Genomic DNA, 23,574 nt, shown 5'->3' with positions numbered 1-23,574 from the left:
AACCATACAGGTTTCAAACAATCCTCCTTATGCTTGAACTTATCTAGTAGAGAAACCAAAAATGAACTGAAAAGTCTTGGTTTAAAGACCGATTTCCTGGTTCAAATTTGACATATCATACTTGCCGCCCACACAGTTTTCCTGTGAGATGAGGGATTATTGCCAACATTTCTTTCTCTGTCTTTTGGTTTTAACTCCAAATAAAGCGGTTAAAATAATCTGTCTTAACTGTTGGCTTGTTTACAACAATGACTGCTTGTCTTTCTTGGTGTGGTTGTACTGATGTTGCTGTGTTCCCAGATCTTAGCATCTTTGGTGGTGGGTACAATGATGTATAGAAATGATGACCAAAGCCACGAGATTGAAGACTAAGACTCCTGGTGTAATAGATTAGAATTACCCGTTATCATAGTTTTTTCCTGACAGCACACTGTGAAATGTGCATCTGTGTACAATGTATACTGCATGTATAAAAGTGTGTAAAGCTTCCTCTACTCACCCCTCTCTCTGCGCTTCACCCTTCTCCAGCTCCTGAATAACTCCAAGTAGGACCTTGATGGTCTCCTGGCTCGAGTTGATGAGGCTCTCCATGGCCTGCAGCTGTGCTTTGATATCCTTGTCTCCAGATAAGGGCATTATCTGCTGGCTGCTCCCCATGCCTGGGGCGCGTGTGTCTCTGGGAGGAAAGCCCTCATCCCCCCCAACTGTTTGCTGGAGTTTAGAGGAGGCTGACACATGCCTTGTCCGACACTGCCCTTGTGACTGCACAGAACATTTGGCACTATGGGGAAGTGTCTGCGACTGCTGCTCGCTTAGCTGCGTACCCTTTTTCCGTTTACAGCTCACAGACGGGCTTCCTAAAGACTCCACCTGTGTCAAAGAGTTCCAGGCACCAGGGCCGGCGCCCTTTGACTTGTCCTGTGAAAACTCTGACTTAGCCAGCTGGCGCTTTGAGGAAGTGCCAGCGTCCATGTCTTCTTTGGGTAATCCTTTGTGTTTGGTCCTTGTCCCACAAACCTGGTACTCTGTTTCGCTTTTGGAAGGAGGGCTGCTCGGATGGCACTCTTCCGAGAAATGTGAAGAGTCTGGACAGGAGGGTCCGTCCACGCAGTTGGCACTGGAAAGCAAATCCTCTGTATCACTGCTGTCATCAGTGTGGTGAAGCAGTGCTTTTGTCTGCCCCACAATCTTACCCTTGTACTTAGAGGACTCCCCGATAGGTTGTCCGTCCTCTCCTGCTGTCTTTATATCACTCAAAAACCCATTGTTTTGTCCTTTATAATCTTCCACCAAAGCAGTATGTTTAAATGTATGTCCCTTTTTCCTCTCGAAAGGGAAAGTCTTGTATCGCTTAGTGAGGTCCGGTGAGGTCTGGACACCAGTACTCTTGGTCACGTTCGGAATAGAGCGTCTGGCAGGCATGGTCATGTACTTTCGGTGCGTCACTTTGCAGGAAATGGATCTGGAGCGTTTTGCCCGACGCTCATTCTGAGCTTCACAGATATCCTTAAAACGCACTTGTAAGGCCTTGTTTCTCTTCTTCACCTGCTGCTTGCCTGATTCTGGTCCAGATTGTGCGTCAAGGCTGTGTGATTGGCCTGTCTCTGAATCGGAATCTTCTGAATTTGAGAGAACAACGCATTTGGTGTCTTCTTTGCTCACCATATTTCCTGAAAAAAGGTAAAGAGAAAAAAGTGTGTGTTACTCTGTTTTCTAGCGGGGAGGAATCTGATCTATAATCACACCAGTAAGATACTATAACAAATTATTCTTTTCTCCTCTGGGACCTTAACTTAAAATTCTGGTAACACATTATTAACCTTTATTAAAGACACAATCTGTGATCCGTGATCCAAATCAAAGATCCAACATTTACAGTACAGTATTTATCAATACACATTTGGAAATATGCCAAAAGTAAAACGTTTTAAACTACTATACGACAAAGATAAAAAATTGGAATGTCAATCACTTAAAATAGTTAATCCCGATTAATTGCAAATTAATCACACATTTTTGATCTGCTCAAAATGTACCTTAAAGGGAGATTTGTCAAGTATTTAATACTCTTATCAACATGGGAGTGGGCAAATATGCTTGCTTTATGCAAATGTATGTATATTTTCATTACTGAAAATAAATTAACAACACAGAAACCCTCACAGGTACTGCATTTAGCATAAAAAATATGCTCAAATCATAACATGGTAAACTCAAACTGCAGCCCAACATGCAACAACAGCTGTCAGTGTGTCAGTGTGCTGACTTGACTATGACTTGCCCCCAAACTGCATGTGATTATCATAAAGTGGGCATGTTTGTAAAGGGGAGACTCGTGGGTACCCATAGAACCCATTTTCATTCACATATCTTGAGGTCAGAGGTCAAGGGACCCCTTTGAAAATGGCCATGCCAATTTTTCCCCACCAAAATCTAGTGTACATTTGGAACGTTATGAAAACATCTTTGTTTGGTACAGATCCATGCAGAAATGACACCTTAATCATTTTAATGTTTTCAATGAAAACGAGAATAATTATGTAGAAATGATCTTTCCCTCTAATATCACAAATCATATCACAATTGCAATATCAGTCAATTAGATATTTTTTTCAAAATCATTCAGCCTGCATTTTTTATTAAAGAACCAGATAATAAATAACAGTTGAATAATTTTTTGTACGGATGATTCAACCCGGAGAGTTTCAAGTCCATCCAAGCTTTAGAAGTGCTCCGACTGTGAGTCACCTAATGTCGTCTATGGAGAAAATGAATGGAACTATCTTCTTTTCCAGGACCACGGGCGCCTGAATAAGCTCCTTCCACTTCACAACTCTATACCTTGCCCAATGTTTTGTTCTTCTAGCCTTTCTTGCAGTACAGATCATTGCTAACTCTGCCAACAATTGCAACTGGTAGTTATGTACAGTCATTTTTCAAAAGCGAGCTTGCCTGCCAAAAGTCTGATCACTTGCTTCGGGACACCTTTTTGGAATAATAATTGTGTTAAGCGCGCTACGCACCTTGCTCCAGCTGCCACCATTCAGAAACTCATTGACTTATGTCAGTTGTCAGCCTCAAATAATATACAGCTCAAGCTTGTAGCACAGTTCTGCTGTTAACTAACTTGGGGTGTTAGCGCTGTCAAGATGCCAGATCACCGTTTTATCTCATCCAGCTAAGTATTTGCCGATTATCCTAATATATTTAATGTGAGTTCATGTCATTCAGGAGATGTTTGTGCACTTTACAATAAACTATAGGACTGCCAAAGCTGCTGTCTGTTATTGTTCTCCCTATGGTCTCTTATTCTCCCTTTTTTCTTTTTGGCTTTTATTTTACAAATGCATTATGACTCATTTATGTTATTGATTTGTGTAGAGGTGAAATAGAAATACTCATGTTTCAGTATTAAGTGTTTTGGGCTCAATTGGCTTTGTGGCTTATTTCCCCCTGGGCTCATGTCATTTTTGGGGTTTCCTATTGGATCACCGTAGACTCCGATCTCTCTTAGAGGGTAACAGTGTACATGAGCTTGATAGTGATTTAAACACTATGCGGCATTGCTCGCGGCCCGTTCTCTTGGCTTCATGGGAAACTCTTTGTGTGGAGTCACATTTACATTTTATCGACACAGATTCAGCTATACATTACAGAAACATTTCAACTCAAACAAATGGGTTTATGTGACAGCTCGCTTTATGGTTCTTCGTATCATAATTACATCTAAACTGCTGAGCTCCTGTTCTCTGCTCTATGCCGGTACACTCAGCCGCACTCATTGCCAACCTCAAGCTTCCTGTATATCTACCCACTTACCTTATCAATGCTACATAACATTTCTTAAGATTATTTTTTTTGTATTTTTCTGCATTTAGATTGCTTGGTAGTATGTTCCCCACAATAATTGGAGGTGTTTTGTTAAGGAATAGCTGTGGGGTGGGTGATTAGGGTATAATATAATCCCCTTGTAGTCTGAGGTCCCTGGCAAAGGGAATGACCACACAGTAGCTGTGGCCCACACATACTAGACTCTACATACTAGCTGGTGTTGGGCTCCTCCACTCGTATCCACCTGTAGGCTCTGAGTCTAAACTCCCCGGGGGGAAATTTATTATCTTCACTCCCCAATCTCTGCTGTGCTGAGCGGACTGGCGAGGTCAGAGCCCAGAAACCAGACACCAAATAAAAAGTCTGTACATAACTCTGCGATCACATAATAAATCGGTTCCATGAGAGTTGGCTGACGGAACTGACCTTAAACTTTAAATGTTTACAGATTACTGTTAGTTACAACTTTTTTTTTTTATTAAGGGTAAAGCTTGAGGAACAAAACAAAGTGATTGAATACGTTTTATGGATGGCTTGAAATTACTTGGACATATTTGTAAATGAGAAACATTTTTCGATTTAGAGTAGGAGTGTTTAAGTCTCTAAAAAGTGTGAAGCATATTTTTTTAGAACAAGTGTTTCAGCATTTATAAAACGCGGGTTTGTACAACAGTTTAACGATAGAAACTGAAATAACTACTTTGAGGAATTCAAACCGTAGTTGTTCATAATCGATAAATCAATAAAAGAATGTTTTGTGTTTGTAAATGCAGCATTACGATGAGCTAGAATCGATGTGCTTCATTTATAAGATGTATCTTGTTTAATTACCGTCATACAGTACTATTGATGCACCAATCATTAACATAAATTTCTCATTTAATCAGAAACTAATTTCTTAGCTTTATTCCTCATTACAAAAATAGTTTAAATCACTTTAATTTTTACAAAACCTTTCCTTTATTTTTACATATTTCCAATGGCATAGTTTGATTTATATTGATTATGTAATAAGTCACACACCGCTTTGATCACACACAAGAGCTAAAAATGATGTTCATAATAAAACAGCTTGCTGCTGTAGTCACTCCCCAAGCAGAGTTTCAAATTACGGTCCATATGATCAAATGAGAAATATTGCATTTTCTGTCTCCTCAGTGATGAAACGCGGTTCATAGCTTGAAATACATCAAGCAGCACAAGGAAATGAAATGATGTCTGATATGGTTGAAAGGAAACATCACAAAGAGCCGGTTAATCATTTTCATATGACAAGACACCACGCGATAAATAAACTCCAATGAATCATTTATTACCACACAAAAGCAAGCTATTCATGGTGTCGTCGCTTCTCTGAAAGTAATCATGTTTTATCATTCGGAGACATTGTAAATCCATCAATGTGATTGTTCTGGTGGGGAAATTTATACTGAGGAGACATTTCCTTACTGTCAGTTTCACGACTCCCGTGAAATTAGTAAAAGGAAAAGCACGGGTGGATAAGATGGATGTTAATTTCTGGTCTGCGGTTGATCTGCAGCGCATGTCGAGCTCGAGTGACATAATGACTAAACGTGAACGAGAAACTCAGTGACATTTCAAAAGAATACACACTTTTTAAAGATGGCAAAACTGTTTGTTCCATGTGACTCTGCATTTTTTTGGTGCGAGTGTACATACACGCATATGTAGCCTGGTCGCACGAAATCCACCTGCTTGGGTGGGAGCAAGGGGGGGCAATTGAAGCCCAATGCGCTCCGCTGCAGTGGTCATCGCCACCTGAAAGTTCCAGCAAAGAGATATCGCGGCGGGCTTCCGCAGGTTGCTGATCTAAGACAGTAGCGGAGCATTGGCAGCTGGAACCAGGACTTCAACGGTGTTGACCTCGAGGTCTGGCCCGTTCTCATTGTAGCGAAGCATCACATCAAAGCGTCAGAACTGACTGGCCAGACTGGTTGCTGCTGAACACCGCTCACTGCAGCCAACGCCAAGGCACTAGAAGCAGGTGTCATGGCGATCTGTCCCAGCGATGAAGCCGAGACGAGACTAGTTTCTAGAAGCAGCAACTCCATTCATGGAGATAAGCAGTCAGTGGGCAAATCGCCATTCGCCGAAGAGAAAAACGATAGCGGAGAGCGATGTGTGCTTCCTTATACACGAAAATGCTCAAGGCAAAAGCGTGTAATAAGAACGCCGTTCTTGCTTTAGCCGTGTCATTTTCACACCATGTAGTCCGTACTGACCGCAATGTTAATGTAGCCACGTCAACATGCCTCGCTCAGAGGTAGTAACGTAGAATAAAAAGGGAAAAGACTGCTTATGGTGGGCAGGATGGGAGGTGGATGGGTCCAACAAACAAAGGAACTTTCTTATAACTTGTTATAGTTACGCTAGTGACGTTTGTGACGTGTTTCCGCACGCATTTTACTTATTTTAAGCCCAATCATGATGTTTTTCCTAAACCTAACTAAGTGGTTTAGTTGCCTAAAACTAAGTCAGTGGTTTTGTTGCCTAAACCTAACTATGTGTTTTTTTGCCTAAACCCAAGTGTGTGGTTTTGTTGCTTTAACCTAACTATGTGGTTTTGTTGCCTAAATCTAACCATGTGGTTTTGTTGCCTGGCTTTGTTGCCTAAACCTAACTAAGTGGTTTTGTTGCCATGTTTTGTTTCCTAAACCTAACTAAGTGGTTTTGTTGCCATGTTTTGTTTCCTAAACCTAACTAAGGGGTTTAGTTGCCTGGTTTTGTTTCCTAAACTTAACTAAGGGGTTTAGTTGCCTGGTTTTGTTTCCTAAACTTAACTAAGTGGTTTTTGTTGTCTAGTTGTGTTGCCTAAACCTAACTAAGTGGTTTTGTTGCCTAAGCCTAAGTGAGTGGTTTTGTTCCCCCCTGCTGGTACTGCACCTTCATACACGCGTGGGTCTACAGGCGGGTCTATTACACGCTTTGGGGTGATATCAAGTTGAAATATGGGCACTTGTATGTGTTCGTATTAGTGTGTGTGCGCCTTGCTGTCACCTTTTCAAATAGAGGCCTTCGCCAGCATCTTACGGAGTGTGTGCACAAACACAGACACATGTACACGTACACACACACACGCACACACCAGCAGACCAGGACTGATAATAAAAACTATGAGGTTGTATTTCTTGGGAGTCCTGCCATGTGTTTCACCTTGCAGACTGTCCACTGTAACCTCCCATCAGCTCAAACTGTTGATGAAACGGAATATATTTAGAGGCAACTATGTTTCATCTCGGTTCTTATTAATGCTGGAAAGGAAACGACATGCCAACAGCTTCTAGTGTCACTTCAGTCACTGCAATGCATTCAGTGCCAGATGAGAAAAAAAAAAAAACAAGCAACTAGGCTCAATCTCATTATACACGAACAATATGGTATGCTGTGTCATGAATTTACGCACAGTTGTTTTGGAATTTAGAGCAGCTGAATTTTATTGGGGGGTGGTATTTGTTCTGATACATAGCTTAGTATGCACTTTGATTTTAGCGCAAGTTGTTTGTCAGAAGCGGTTCCATGGGTAAAAAGGAAATTTGTTCGAGGCTGATTCACACGAGATCATACTATTTCACACTCAGAAATACCAATCTCACACCACTGAAAAGGTAATCACATCTGCAGGAAGTCTGCTCTAAGTGCATACAATTTCTCATGCAGCCATGTAAGGCATGTAAAGCAGCCGAATGGTAATTCGCAAAAAGGGAATCAAGAAAAGCTCTTCAATGACTTATTATTGTTGGAAGTCAGATACACAGAGACTGACGTGACACATACATATATTCAGACGGTTCAGCGAGAATCTCCTTTGCCTCATCGTCGCCGTCGTCGTCTTTCTCCTCCTCCTCCTCTTCTCAAAGGAAGCTATATCTCTGCTAATGACCTGAGGTCCTTCCCTGATTTGGCCTCAGCTATCCAAAGGATTATGAATAATGCATTGACTCTAAAATTGCAAAAGTAATCCTCTGAAATCTCCTTATGTACCCAGGCAGACCACATTGTCTGTTCCAATTGCCCTTCAGTTCTTCACGCTAAAATGCTGCATGTATGAGAGAAGAAAAAAAAACACATTTCACTACAGTATCATGATTGATTTATTACGACAACAACGTTGTGGTTGTTTGTACAGAATGTTAATGGGGAGGTTGGATCCATTTTTCCTTGCAATAGCAGGCCTACAACACTGCTGACTCATGATTTATGCTCCATCGCAAAGCAGAGAGAAAGGGGCGGCTTTGCTTAGATCGCCTTACATCCTTGACAGCGCCGCAGCAATGCAATAATTACTGAAGTGCATCTGTGGGGTATTTACATGGGATAACACTGTCTAGCCACTCTCAATAATGGCTAAGTAATGTAATTATAGCGGCCTCTAACATAGTAAACTCCGCTGCACCATCAATACAATCATGAACACGGGATGTTCGTCAATGCTCATCATTTTAGTAATATGTGCTAAAACAAGTGTGCGTCACAAGGTGAATGCTTTGATGCCGTGCATGCATTCCACTGTATGCATTGCTGCTGTGCAATGTATCCCTTTTGCATGAGGAATTTTTTCTCTATTATTTGCATAAATTACAGAGCGTGACATTGCACCAACTATGCACAATGTAAAAGGACGAGATATCGCTGCCTTTGTCCAATCCATAAGGTTGTGTGCGTGCCTAGTCGTGTGCATTCCTATAGTGCAATTGTACAGTATAGGTTCCGGCCCCTACACCCTCCGCGTTGCAGTAATCTTTTTTCCTCAACACACCATCACGCTCTTCTTCCAGCGACAATGCAAGCCCCTTTGGTCCCAGATTTTTATATTGTCTTTTGTTCAATTTTTGAAAACAATCCCAGCCAGTTCTGAGATCTCCACAGTCATGCAGACACACACATAGATAAACACACACACACACACACACACACCGTCTTATTCCAGCAGTCGTCCAGAGCTATCTGTATCTATCCGGGCTGCCGGCTACACCTGTGAAAGTTTGCTTTATGACATTGGCTTAAAAGATTTATCACTGAGCAGCACTTTCTGTTATGAGGAATAGCGGGAGGTTTTAAAAGGGTCCCATCCCTCTATCTCCGGGATGAGAGCACTGGCTGTGAAATGGATCCCTGGGAAGAGGAAGTTTGGAGATGCTGATATGCAGAAGGGCATTGTGTTTTTTTTTTCCCCTGCTGGTTTGGCACTCTTTTTGTATAAAATAACAGCAAAGACAGTCTCTGCCTCTGACACTTCAAAGCTTACATCTGTAGTGCATCCCCCTGATGAGTTCATTGATTAGTCCGGGGTTGGGCTATGGGCATACATGTGTACTCAGGTCGATCTGATGATTGACTCGGGTGTAATGTAGAAGATGATTTACAAGTGAAGAAGATGCTGAGATAGACAAGCCACGGTGTGTTTTGGCACCTTAAAGCTGTACCTCGTCTGTGTTTCCTGTAAATACAGGTAGTCAAGGAATGACATGTAGAAAATAGAGGGAGAGAGAGAGAGAGAGGAGGGAGGGCTGGGGGGAGGCAACGACTGAGCGCAAATATAAGTGCAGCCCTGTATGTGATGCAGTACTCCAGAGCTCCTTAGATCACACATGTCATTAGTCATGATAAGTCTGAATCCACCTTTTTCATCAAATCCAGCCTTGAGGAGCATATCACTCATCTAATACGAATTTGTCATATAGTCTACGCCACTTAATGCGATAGGTGTTTTCCAATAAATGGTCATCATTCGGGCAGTCTATTACAGCGCAACGTTACAATAGTCTATTAGTGGGGCGCTCATCAATATTCTTCACTATCAAGCCCAGACAATTCACAAGTACAGCAATCTCGATAATCAGCCTCTGCATCATCAGATAAATACTGCATGTTTGGCAAGGGCTGCAAAGGCGCGCATTCTAATAAGTATATATAAATCAAAGTCAAATTACATCACCGCTCATCTTCATTTTTTCAATTGTGGAGAAAAACCTTGACGTGTTCTCCTGATTAGTCATTAAACCTTTCAGTGCTTGGGTGCAGAAATGCCCCCCCTCCCTAATCTATCCATATCTAATGCATACAGGGATCATACACATGCATGTATCTACCAAAAGACTTTTTTATCACAAATCACGCATGCTTCTGATAAAATCCACTTTGATTAAATTTTTAAAAAGGCAGACCAGATGAATCCCCCACACTCTTTTTTTGCAGTACCTGTGAAATATGTGTGCAACTCCAAAAAAAGGAAGCAGAAGTCTTACCTTGAGAAACAGATCAGAGGTGCAAAGGACGAGAAAGCGCAGATCCCCTGTAGAGCCGGTGTTCATCCATGTATTCAGTGGGTGCCGGGGTACGGTCCAGCCACTGGAGCAGCTCGCACAGGCTGCGGGAGGACCGAGAGAGAGGCAGCCGGCGCAGTGACAGCTGGAGTATAGTTGTGGCACATCCGGCAAAGATTCAGGTTATCGGGATGGGAGAGGGAAAAAAGCAGAAAGACATTGCCTCAAAACCTCACTGATATCCCCCCCCCCCTTACTGCCTTTTTACTGTGCTCCCTTCTCCCTTATACACCTCATTCAAGCATCACTGACACTCATTCGCTCTTGTCCCTGCACTCACCGGGAATAGGCACTCACACACACAGCGGAGATCTCCATCTCGCTGTGCTGCTGCTGTTGCTGCAATCCCTGTGCATTCGTGATTGAGTGTATGTGTGTATGTGTGTGTTAGGAAGGCAGGGAGAGGGTGGGCTGGTGGGTGGATATGGCAGAGAGAGGAAGGAGGAGGAGGGGGAGGAGGAGGAGGAGGAGGAGGAAGAGGAGGAGTGAGGGGTAGTACGCAAGCTGCTGGGGAAAGTCCAGAGTCGCTGAGCTGCATCATCGGCGAAGACCCCCTTGTCCTCCACAGACATGGCTCCGGTGACACTGAGCTGTTGTATAATCTGAAGGGCTTCGGGAGACGGCGGAGAGGGGGAGCTGTGAAATAATAATGCATTGTGCTTTTAATTGGATGTCTCCTGCCCCCCCCTCCACCCAGTTACTTTCATAGATCTGACACATTGTTTATGAGAGGTGTTGAAGGGGGGCTGAATCGAGCAAAGGGAAAAAGAAGTGGCTCTGTAGCTGCACAAATGGGGGAACAGACGAGGCGAGGAGCCAACAGGGCAGCGGTGTTAATGAGAAGCTGAGATGAGAGAGAGAAAATGAAATGACGAGAGGGAGTAATAGAGACAGCGAGACAGAGAGAGAGGGAGGCACAGGGAGAAATGCGCTTCATATGAAAACGGGGAGTATTGATTTAGCGGACGTCTTAAATTTCTCGAAGTTTCTTCGAAGTTCATGGCTTTTCCTCATGGTGTATAAAGTCCTGTTATTACAGTACACCTGCACTGTCTAATACAATACAATAAATACTACACTTCTTTAGTCAATGCGAACAATCAAACTTGACATACAAGACGGAAGACCTACTACAAGTCACAAAGATTTTTTTTTTTTTTAAAGAAATACATTGTGACAAGAAGATGTTAGATTTGGGGAATACAATAATACACTCTGAACATCTGTTGTCTTGTGGGTGCAAGGGCTATAGTTTGCACAAACAAATTATACTGTGGGAACATGATCATGGTGTAAACATATTTGGGTCTATGTTTGCATAGTTAACATGAGTTAAAGCCAACGCTCTTTAGTTTAGAGCTCCCCTATGAATAGTGGGTTTTTTGCACTTATTTATCTATTTCTAGTAGTAGGAATACATGTAGTTTGATATACAGTATTTAAAGCTCCTGTGTGTAGGATTTATAATTTTCTTTCTTTGTGCCTCCTAGTGGCAGTATTCAAAAAGACAACAACACTGAGAATGAATGAGCCAAAAGCTGCACATAGACTGTAACAACTTTTGTTGGGGTTGTACAATTGTTCTACAACAACCTACGCCATCAGAATAATCTGACAGATGCTAAAATTCCATTAGGGATGCACCGATACCGGATAGGATATCGGGCCGATACTGACTCAAATAGCTGGATCGGATATTGATGGCAATGGGGCTGATCTATTCAATTCAGTTCTATGTTTATATATTATATACTGGAATTTTAATTCCTGTTTCGGTTTTGATGCTGCATTAAAACGATTTATACTTGAATTGTTATTCCTGTTAACTTAGAAAATGTTTTAGCAAGTTGCTGGTGGATGATTTATTATTTTAATAATAAATAGCAATTCACTAAATTTATATCTATTTATTTGTTACCTTTTTTTTTTTATAAAGTTAAGAAAGCAATGTTTAATTCAAGCCTGATGTTGCCTTACACATAACAGAATGATCCCAGTCACTTCCACACATTGAAACATGCAGCTGGTATCGGATCAACAAGACTGGTATCAGATCGGTACTCGGTATCGGCTTATACCCAAAGCTAAGGTATTGCTATCGGGTCTGAAAAAGTCGGATCGGTGCATCCCTAAATTACATGAATATTTTAATCAACTTTAAGCTTATTTGCAGTGAAACATTTACAGACAAACATTAATGGCTCCAAAAGGTAAAAATAAAATAACAGCTGATGATTTCTGAAGCTGTGTCAGTATGGATAAAATCCCCAAATACCTATAATCCTTTTAGCTGGTGAAGAAAGTCAAATATTTAGCAAACCAAACAGACCTGATATTTTTCTCAGGAGTTAGTAGACTAAATAAAGAACCTAAACTCTAAGTAAACCAAGGTATTAGTTGACAAGCCTCCACCATAAATACCTTTTGTCAACATACCGTACATTTCCTTTTTGTGCATATACTGTAGGTATATAGTATGAGTGTGTCTCTGTATGTATATATTTATCATAGAGCTGCAACGATGATCGATTTAACGATTAGTCGTCAACTAGTAAATTAATCACCAACTATTTTGATAATTGATTAATCAGTTTGAGTAATTTTTTAAGAAAAAAGGGGAACATATTCTAATTCCAGCTTCTTAAATGTGAATATTTTCTGGTTTCTTTACTCCTCTATGACAGCAAACTGAATATATTTGAGTTGTGAACAAAAGAAAGACATTTGAGGACATCATCTTGGACTTTGGGAAATACTGATCGACATCATTTCTAATAAAGTATTATATTTTCTTCCCTCAGGCCATCCAGGTCCTGAACCAGTAAATTCCACTTATCCATAATTCATCATTATAATTCAATCCACCTGTCATACATTGCATACGATGGGCAACCTCCGGGTCTGAGAAGTGAAGCCAAATGCTTAAGTGTCTTAAACTTGCATTCTTTCTAACAGCCAGCAGGAGGCGACTCCTCTGGTTGCAAAAAGAAGTCTGATTGTATAAAAGTCTATGAGAATGAGTTTATGGTCTCAATCGCAAATTTCAAGTCTTCTTCAATACAGCATGATGTTTATTTAGTAAATTATGGTCCCATTTAGAGTCAAATAGACCATAAAGCAGAGTATGCTTTAGGGCGTGACTACCTTGTGATTGACCTTTCACAGAGTGTTTTCAGTTCATGTTAATATTCACATTTTGGGTGCCTAAAAATGTGTTATTCAGCATTCGGTTGTACTTAGCTCCACCCTCTTGCGTCACTTCTGGTTGCAAAAAAATGACATGGCCTGGCCAAAACCGAGGCTTAAAAACAGCAGTCCACAAACCAGTGGGTCCACTTCTTATAGACAGTCTATGATTGCATACAATATACTGTATGTACTGCTAATTTTATTTAAACAATTTTGAAACTCACCCATGGTCTTACGGTTTCTTTGTTTACTGTTTAATTTCTCTGACACATATTGTTATATTATTTTTTTGCTTCATTTGTAAACTATTTAATCTTATTCTATAGTATTCCATTATATATTTTGTTTTATTTCTTAATTGCTTTCTGGAGCAAAGCACAAAATAATCTCACTACATGTTGTACTGTGTAATGAAAAAAAACCTGATTTAATATGATTTAAGTACTCGTACTATAAACCTCACAAGTTGAAAAGGTAAAGACTGGCTGTAAATTCACTGAACTAATACTTTTAATTTCCTAAGGAGTCATACAGAGTTTCATTGTTTGGCAATCTGCTTCATAAGATTGTCCCTAGAGATTTAAGTTATAGACTAAAGGCTTGCCAATGTACCTTTCACAGTAATAGTTGATTCAAGTTTAGTAATTTACTGCAGAATGAATACAAATTTTAGATTTTAAAGCACAGTTTATCACATCTGTCTATTTAACTTTAGTTAACTTTGTTTAACAAGGTTTGTGACGTCATAAAATGACTCCACCACAGGACCAGTTTTTACCATTCTTTGCTTATGTAAGCAACCTGAAGCTGAAGAGGAGAAAAGCTTTTTCAACTGAGTTTTTTCTTCCAACATGGTGAGGAGGAGGGGTAGCCGGAGCAGTGATCTGCTGACTGCTGTCTTATTGATTTAATTGTCTGTTTTCCTCCCAGCCCTGCCTGCTCATAGGCCTATGACGAGCTTCTGACTGCGCCCACTGCATGCATGCCGATCAAACCCGCCACCAACCACAGATCCCCCTCAGTCTCAACATCAGCTTAATCTCGCTGTGCTTAATGAGTGGAACAACACAGAGTTGACAATTAGGGAAAATCCCCCCCTCCACCACTTTCCTTAATCTCTTCTCTACTACGCCGTTTATTGACCTGCCAAAGGCTGTGAGGGGAGTGTCCAGATTTATGCAAAAAAAAAGCCCTCACTGCTCGCCAATGACTGTCAGCTTAACCATTCATTATAGTTGGATCCCTGAGGACAGACTGTACATGCAGAGACTTTAAAGTGGTCATACACCATTGAAACTGGGGAAATGTGTATTTGAATGAAGGTTTGGGAAAGTGAAAATGTGTGAAGGGGGAAAACAGCAGATGTTGCAAAAAAGATTGAAGGAGAACGTTGAGGTTCAGACGCAAACACTATTCTATTTCTTCCGATTGATTTCCCAATCTCTACACTATACAGTTTCCTTAGTCTCACAGGTGAGGGAAGTGTGCACCGTCAAATGCTTCCCTCAGATCCGCAGAGCATCCATACACTGTAGGTGATAGAGAAATGGTTGTATGAGTTTATGAAAGCAGTAAACATATACTTTTATCCTTCATCTAAATTATTCATGAGTATTTTCCTATTGATGCAGCAAACACATGGGGATCGGAACAAGTAAGATCACTGCATATAGCCGCAAACATGCATAAAGGCCTTCCTCACTATGAGAGGTGCACCTGTTTAAATTATATGATATGCTTAACTGATTTGGTGAATGATTTTGGTGACACCGGCACTGTTACTGAGGTAACGGTATTGAGCACAATGATCACAGCTGATGACATCACATCAGATGATGTTGCAGTTCGTACTCATGCTAATGGCATTGCAAAAGCGATGGCTGTTGACTCAACAACCATTGGATGAATTGCCATGAAGGTTTGTACCAAACACCCCCAGAGGATGAATCCTGACTCAAGCGGCAAAAGGAGGTTGACATTTGTGAGTTTTTGTTTTTTTGTGGAACAACTATTGAATGGATTTCCATGAAATTTGGTACAACTATCCGTGGTGAATCCTAAAGTGATTCCCTGACTTTTTTCTCTTGCGCCACCAATAGGTCAGCCACTACTGGATAGATTGACACAAAATTTGGTACAGATATACATGGTTGCCAGTTGGGGTGCAACGGTACACAAAATTCCCAGTTTGCTTTTGATACGTTTTCGGAACAATAGGGACAACAAAATGCAGAAAACGATTAACAATCAACTGTTGTGTAAGTGATTTTTAATGACAAAAAAAGTCAAAGGAGGGGAACAACAAGCCTGAGTCTCATGACACTGGAGTTAATTCACCTGGATTCTAGAAAACAGACTTTTTGGTAAAGTTATGTGCAATATTTACAAAAAGGAAGCCATCATAGAGCTCAGTTATGATGGTCAGTTATTTAAAGGTGCTAAATTTGATAACCAGAGCATTAATATGGCAGCAAACAACTTTGTGCTATGTAACGATACAGAGTAGTAATGTCTACCTGAGCAGAGAATGAAGTTGCTCTCCCTCTCGGTGTTGAAATCCGAGCTTCTCCGAGCTTTGTTGACATCGGCGGGCTGGCGGCGCGTGCTTTTCGTGCATGTTTGTGCATGTGAGCGTGCCCCACTGACTGGCTCACAGCCACTGTTCTGCACTGCTCTCATACGGCGGTTACAGCTGATAATGCTGTTGCGACTGACAGCTTTGTCACGGAAGCATAGCACCCACCCCCCTAAGGTAAACACTGTTATTTCTCTCAGCACTTTCGACATAGTTAGCACCTTTAGCTGCGAGTTGCCATGTTGAGAGCCGTTGAGATGCAATAGGAATGCTCCCATTCCTGTATTTAGCACCTTTAAGTTTGTCTCTATAAGCAAACGTGAACTTCTCAGGAATTGACTGACATGAAGTCTCGATTTATGTAAATCCTTTGAGATAATATAATTCTTGGAACATGAATTAATGTTTAATGTGTTTCATACAATGTCTTGTTTGATAATTCAATGGTTACTCTGTAGAATAGCACACAGGCTGCCTTTGAGCTTTAATCAAGGGTCAGCTGAACAACTGTGGTGAATATGGGGAATGGCACAGAAGAAAAAGAACACAGGAAGACACATGATTAGGATTACTGAATCAATCTCATCTAAGGGAGGAAACACTGATTGAAGTAGTGATTTGATGTTGTAGTGACGATTTGATGTTCACATACAGTACTGACTCTACCACCCTTTTACTGATGAGTAATAGGCCTACTGATACTGCAAGTGATTTACTGTATCAGTGTTTACACTGGCAACGTCTTTGCCACCACAGCCCAGCACTATTCTTAAAATGGGCTTACTCGGATATACAAGGAAAAGAAAAACAGACGTGGTAAGTCAGCGGGGCAGGCATTTATTTAGCTAGTATGCCTGTGTGCATAATATCTAGACAGATAAAATGATATAGCCTGAATGAACATGATTGCATAGGTGCAGTTAGGCTGTGGATGAGCTAACCTTTCTTGTTAAAAAAAAAACAGTTATTGCTCAGCTGTCACTGAAAAAAACAAAACAAAATTAATCCATATAATTATTACCAGCCGCTGGTCGATTTGGCGTCGCGGCTGATGTGATCCCATTGCAAGATGGTCTCAAATTAAGTGTTTGTTTACCTTGATAGTCAGAGAGGGGGACGTAGATCGAACATAGCGACTGAAGAGGACAGGAGATGGGGAGAAAGAAGACAGGAGGCAAGGGAAAGTGTGCAGGCGAGGAGAGGGCAGAGGAAAGATGAGACAAGCTTCCAAAAACCGTCCAAACGCAGGCAGTCTGGATGGGAATCCTGCAAACTTATATAAATGAATGTATTTAAAATAATGTCTACATTTATTTCAGTAATATATTCCTTTAACAGGTCATGGAAAATTACTTTTGAAACTGTACTGTAATTAATACAGTAACATTGCCTCCACAGCACACCTCTCCTTCCAAAGGAAACACTGTGTACTGAAAACACAGGTGACAGCTGGCCTGATGATGAATGTAATATTTTTGATACAAAAGTGGCTTCTGTAAATTCTGTGAAATTAACTGTGAGGACACCGGTGATGAATAAAACGTTGGTGTTAGCGTCTGGTACTTGTCCGAGAAAAAGAAAGTTGGCTAGTGACAGTTGAACAAGTTGCTTCTGCCAGCACAAATTGGCGCTAAAGCCTTTCCTCCCAATGCACTCTGTCCAAAGTGAATTATGTACATGCCTCACCTTACTGTAGTGTTAACTAACTGACTGTCTCAAGAGGAGCAATACTTTTGGGAGCAGCTGGTCAGTTTGCAGTGCAGTTGCTACTGGACTCTGTAAGACTGGATGACAGCTTTATTCATAGTCACTGACTGTGTAGTTTGTGTTAAATTTGTTTTCTAAGCTAAGCTCATCAACATTTGAAAGCAATCAATAAGCAATGTCATTGCAGTTCATAATGTTGTCTTCTTATTGTCTTAGTTCATTTAGGTTCAGTCAGTTGCTGGTTTGCTGGATTGTTTGCTTTAGTTCAGAACAAAACCAGACCTAAACAAACACTCTTAATACTGTAAAGTAAGGTGTAACGGCACACAAAATTCACGGTTTAGTATGTAGCTCGGTTTTAGGGTCACAGTTCAGTACGCTTTCAGTATAATACGGAAAACAAAGAAAATGCAGAAAATAACTTTATTATAATTTATTTTGAAAATTATAAACATTCAACAGTTGCATATTGGACATAATTCTTACTTTAACAGTTAAGGCACTCAAATACTGGCATTTTGCCAATAAAAAATAAATACAAATAAATACACAAATGTCTGTAATGTAAATGTAATCCAATTTTTGGGTCCAGTCTGATTTTGTTTGGTTCCGCTAATTGTCACATTCGAGTGATGCCGTCGTTAAGTGAATGTTTGAGGTGTAGCCACAGATACACCCAAATTCAGTTTAACACTGTCGGCATACAGTTGGAGACAAATCGTTGACCATTGAGCTTGATTAATCTGGCTAACCAGGCTAAACCAACCAGCATGCTACAGCTGACAGCAACTGGTGCGCTGCCAAAACTATCCGGGTAACTCACGCTCCACAATTTAGACATAAACAGCTGTTTCAGTCACAAGGCGTACCGAAAGGATGTTGCATATACGGAACCACACATCCTGTAACAAACGGTTCAATACGAATACACGTACCTTTACACCCCTAGTTGCCAGATGATATATCTGACTTTAGTGATCCCCTGACTTTTCCTCTAGAATCACCATGAGGTTGACATTCGTGGCTTTTAGTGTGATATTTCGACAACTATTGAATGGATTGCTATAGCATTGGGTTCAGATAGTCACGTACCTGTCAGAATGAATTGTAATAACTTTTGTGATCCTTAACTTTTCATCTAGCGCCATCATCGGATCAAAATTTTAATTTGTCAAACATGACCAAATACCTGCAAAACTAATGACATGTTCCCATCAGCCTCAGCTGTGCTTTGTGTTTCGTGCTAATTAGCAAATGTTGGCATGCAAACATGCTAAAGTAAGGTGGTGATCATAGTCAACAACCTGCAAAACATCAGCATTGTTAGCACTGTCATTGAGAGCATGTTAGCATGCTGACGTTATCACTGCTGTGCCTAAGTACAGATTCACAGAGCTGCTGGCATGGCTGTGGACTTGCGTCCAGATGATTCATCTCTATTCTACAGAGTAATCGTATTATTTGTGAATTTACAACAAATGCAGACACGACATTATCCACCTCCCACTCCTAAAACACACACACACACACACACACACACACACACAGAGAGAACTGCACGCCTTGTTGAACACAGATCGTGGTTATTCTCCAAACTGCCATAATAATAAATGCTATTGTCCTTATTAAGGAGATTTCTTAATGCATTGACTCCTGGCCTACTTGAGGAGATTTCTTTTTTCCACAAACTGCCACTCCAGTTTTATCCTAAAAAAATAGCATTAAAATCACAGCACCGTTAATCACTATTAATGTCTCTGGAAAATTGGCTTAACTATCTGTAAAAACTCCCACAGAGAAGCCAACGCTAATGCTGCTCAACTCATTTCCATTATAAAACACAGGCACGTAAAACTCTAAATAAATAATCAATGTAATATAGAATTGTTACATAACCTATTATTTCCCTGTTGGCTGCAGATGATTACTGGGTAACCGTTTATTATGGTGTATAAACACAAAGACGAAGCAGTCATAATATGCTGGTGTTTTGAAGTGTAATCTCGGTATCCCTCTCCTCCGTACCAGTGACACAACTCAATCAGAATATAATCCAATTTATAATATATAATCCAACACATTATAATCAAAACTTCTTCTCACTGTGTCTCTGACTCTCAGTCGCTCTTTGCTCTCAATGCCTTCTCTATCCACAAATGACAGGTCTCTCCTTTGTGGCGTACTTTTGTTTGAGGAGTTCTCAGTGTGTAATTGGTTGTCTGTAAATCTATTTGCATATGTACTGTGTGCCCATCCCTCCCGAGACCCCCATTCAAACACAGCTAATCTGGCGCTGGGGACTCAGAGCAGCATGCTTTCACTGGATCAACAAACGACAGACAAGGAACGAGGAACGAATCTCTTCGCTATTTTTTTTTTTGACAATGTTCTTTTTTAAGTTAGGACAATGTGTAAGCTTGTAACAGTTAGCCTCAGACAGAGTTCTGATGTTTGCACGCTAGTAAAAGTTGATTTGACCATTAGATATACAAGATTGTTGTTTACTTTGAGATAATTTAGGGGAGTTTTCAGGAGAAATATTGACAGGAATACATTTTAGTAACACTTGACTTAATAGAGAATCAAAGGGCTTGTCATTAGCAAACCACACATTACAAGGGTTGTCATTTGAGTCAGTGTCAATAGACATTAACACGACTAAGAGTATCCAGCCATGCTAGTGACTCAAAGCTGTGCTTTGCTTTGAGCAAAATGCTAACGTCAGTATGCCAACATGCTTACATTGATAAAGTTAGCATGTTGATGTTTAGCAGGTTTAATATTTACCGTATTTGCATACTAACATTTGATAATTGGCACTAAAAGAAAGTACAGCTGAGGCTGATGCAAATGTTAGTTTCACAAATTATTGGACAAACAGAAATTTTGACCTGATGATTGTGTTAGATGAAAGATCAGGGGATCAGAGTTTTTACAATTCATCCTCTGGGGACCATGGATATCTGTACCAAATTGCATTGCAATCCATCACATAGTTGTTTAGATATTTCAATAAAAAACAAAAATGACAACCGAATGGTGGCGTTAGAGGAAAAGTCAGGGGATATCCAAAGTCAGTAGGATTCATTGTGTGGGAAATATGAATGTTTGTAAAACTTTTGAGCCAATCAATCAAGTAGATATTTCAATAAATGAGTGAAATGAGTACAGTCTTTAGCCCCAGAGCCCGTTTAATAACGGGTTTCGTTAACCATCTCTAAATAAAATGATTTTTCTTTATTCATCACGTTTCAGACAACCTTTTGTGATGTGTTTATCGCGCATCTTCATATATCGCAATGACGATGAAAATACGATTCATCGGTCAGTCCTACCTTTGACTACCAAAATCTAATCAAGTCATTCTTGCGTCCAAGCGGATGACTGTGCCAAACGTGAAGATATCCGGTCAAGGCATTCCTGAGATATCAAGAGAATGGGACGGACGTGAGGTCACAGTGACCTTGGCCTTTGACCACCAAAATCGAATCGGTTCATCCTTGATTTCAAGTGGACGTTTTGCAGAATTAGAAGAAATTCACTCAAGGCGTTCCTGAGATATCACTTTTACGAGTGTAGCCCGTCTACCCTTTATGTATGTAGATGGGGCTCTGAGTTCTTTTCCCCTATTAACTTCTGTAGGGTATCTCTGATTTACTTAATGTTATTTATCTTGGGTCACTATAGAAATAATTGAGTGTACTAACCCTTTAACACAATGTATAAGCACCACAGTCTATGCAGGCTATATACCCTTTAACCTCTGAAATAACAAACACACCCAGAAACCGCCCTAAAACAGAAATAAGCAATTTCTTACTTTAATTGTAAATACAAAATAAATAAAACAATATTAACTTAAACCTCAAGTGTTTTTACTTTCATTTATTAAACAAAGTGTTAAACAAAGTTCCACTTAACAACAATCACACTGTGCACACAGCAATATTCACATACTAAGCCGGCAAAATATCAAATCAAATCGTTGCAGGCCTGGTTCGCTGCTGGTTCGGTCACTTCACTCCACCAGGAGCATAAACAAAATAAAGCAGGGTGGTGGGTACCTTTCTTGTAGTTCTGTGGTTCTCCTTAGATGTTACCAGTCCATAGGCACGTGTCCATGAGCAGGAGGACAGCACGTGGGCATAATCACGGAGTTTGGTGGTTATCCAGCGTTGCCAGAGGAACTCTGAGCATCCCGGATGGCTCAGAGAGCTATCTGGGTGTTGTCTCTATCTTCCAGGTCGGAAACAGTCCAGACGAAGCCACTGTGTTAGGTAGCAGCAGCAGTCTGTTCACTTTACTAATTCACCACTCACTTAGTTAACGAGCGGCCTCATACAGGTTACAGCAGAGCAAACTTCGGGTAGTAATTCTCTGTAACTCTGTCACTGTGAAAAGCATATCCTCTTGGAGAGTCTCTAGTTGACAAACTCAGATATGTTTAATACAAACTTTCTCTGCAAAACTCGGAATTCCACCTCAAAACGTGCGCATCACCTCGTTAACTCCTTTTCTGCTCTTCCTCCCCTCTCTCTCTCTCACATGCCCTCTCTGCATGCACACACACACGCGCCAGCCAATCAACATGCAAAACACACGTGATTAGATACACAGAAAGATATCACTCTATCAAATTAAAAGCTTCATCAAAATGAAATAAAAATACATGCATGCATATGCAATATGCATTTTTACCATTCTTAATATTTTTTAACCCGAGAACTCAGCATTTTAACACACAATGAAAACTATGTATTTTAACCATGCTTTTTTAAAGGGACTATTTGTAACTTTCAGAAATGCTTCTTAACAGCGACACCTGTGGCCGTGAAATCAACGAAAGTCAGCGTCGGGCTCGCGCTTGCTCGCTCTAAATATACCTGAACGAGCATCGCTCAAAACAGTGAGGCGACACAAGTCAGCTAAAAGCACAATATCACTCTATATTTCAGCTGCTTGGCAGTAATGTTAACTGACCAGACGAAGGTCTCTCCATGAACATGATTTAGATCTGATCCTAGTGTTGGCTTTTCCTGCCTAAGTGCAGGCTGAGGCAGCGGGGCTCTCCAGCGTGTCTCCTCTGCTCTCTCCGCCCGCAGCCGGAGAGAGCAGAGGAGACACCGGCACCTGGTCGGTAACGAGAAGACAGCGTAACTCTCTGAAGAGCTCCGTCACTTCACAAGACACGGGAAAGCTCTGTTGGTCTGGAGGAGCTGCAGCATTTATTTCTGCACAAACGTCCCCTGTGCATTCACTAGATATTCTCAGAGCTAAACTAACTCTTCTGCAGTGGGTAGTGAGCGCGCGTTCACGTCTAGAGGTGGAGCGAGACAGCGAGGACGCGCGCGCCGTCTGAGTGAAGGAGAGCAGGCAGCGGAGACGAGGCTCCAGCCACACGCGAGCGCGCATATGCGAACGCGCATGTGTGCCGACCCGCTACATTTATACGCTTAAAAAGTTACAAATAGTCCCTTTAACAAACCTTATTTATTTATTTATTTATCATAGATAACTATTTATATATGCATAATTTTAACTGGGCTACACGAGAATGGGACGAAAGTAAGGTCATAGTGACCTTGACCTTTGACCACCAATATCTAATCAGTTCATCCTTGAGTCCAAGTGGATGTTTGTGCCAAGTTTGAAAAAATTCCCTCAACATACATACGTATGGACGGACTGACAACTGACGAAAACATAATGCCTCCGGCTGCAGAGGCATAAAAAACAAAAACAAAGAAAAGCTTAGTGTTGTAACCCAATCACCCAGTCTTTATCCTTTCTAGTTAGTTTTCAATCACACTGCATAGCAGCCACTTCAATATTTGCACATTGAGCACATATCGGCCTCAATATTATTTTTAAGTCTCTGCAGTAGTGCCGGCATGTGTCCACAGAGCCTAGAGAGTAACAGTTTCGGTC

At 40.9% G+C, this 23,574-nt stretch overlaps 1 protein-coding gene across 1 annotated transcript in view; it reads right to left on the bottom strand.

Moving 5' to 3' along the window:
* insyn2ab (inhibitory synaptic factor 2Ab) overlaps window positions 1–22,184 on the bottom strand; it is a 43,865-nt gene extending 21,681 nt beyond the window's left edge. The window contains exons 1-4 of the mRNA XM_074646125.1: window positions 21,711–22,184; window positions 10,456–10,811; window positions 10,098–10,260; window positions 500–1,670 (exon numbers count right to left, since the gene is read on the bottom strand). Of these exons, the coding sequence (XP_074502226.1) occupies window positions 500–1,665 (1,166 nt within the window). The 5' untranslated portion in view covers window positions 1,666–1,670; window positions 10,098–10,260; window positions 10,456–10,811; window positions 21,711–22,184. The remainder of the gene's footprint in view (window positions 1–499; window positions 1,671–10,097; window positions 10,261–10,455; window positions 10,812–21,710) is intronic.
* Between the last annotated feature and the right edge of the window lie 1,390 nt (window positions 22,185–23,574).

This window comes from Sebastes fasciatus, chromosome 9 (genome assembly GCF_043250625.1).
Source record: "Sebastes fasciatus isolate fSebFas1 chromosome 9, fSebFas1.pri, whole genome shotgun sequence".
Classification (NCBI taxonomy): domain Eukaryota; kingdom Metazoa; phylum Chordata; class Actinopteri; order Perciformes; family Sebastidae; genus Sebastes; species Sebastes fasciatus.
This window is presented reverse-complemented; position numbering and strand designations above follow the sequence as displayed.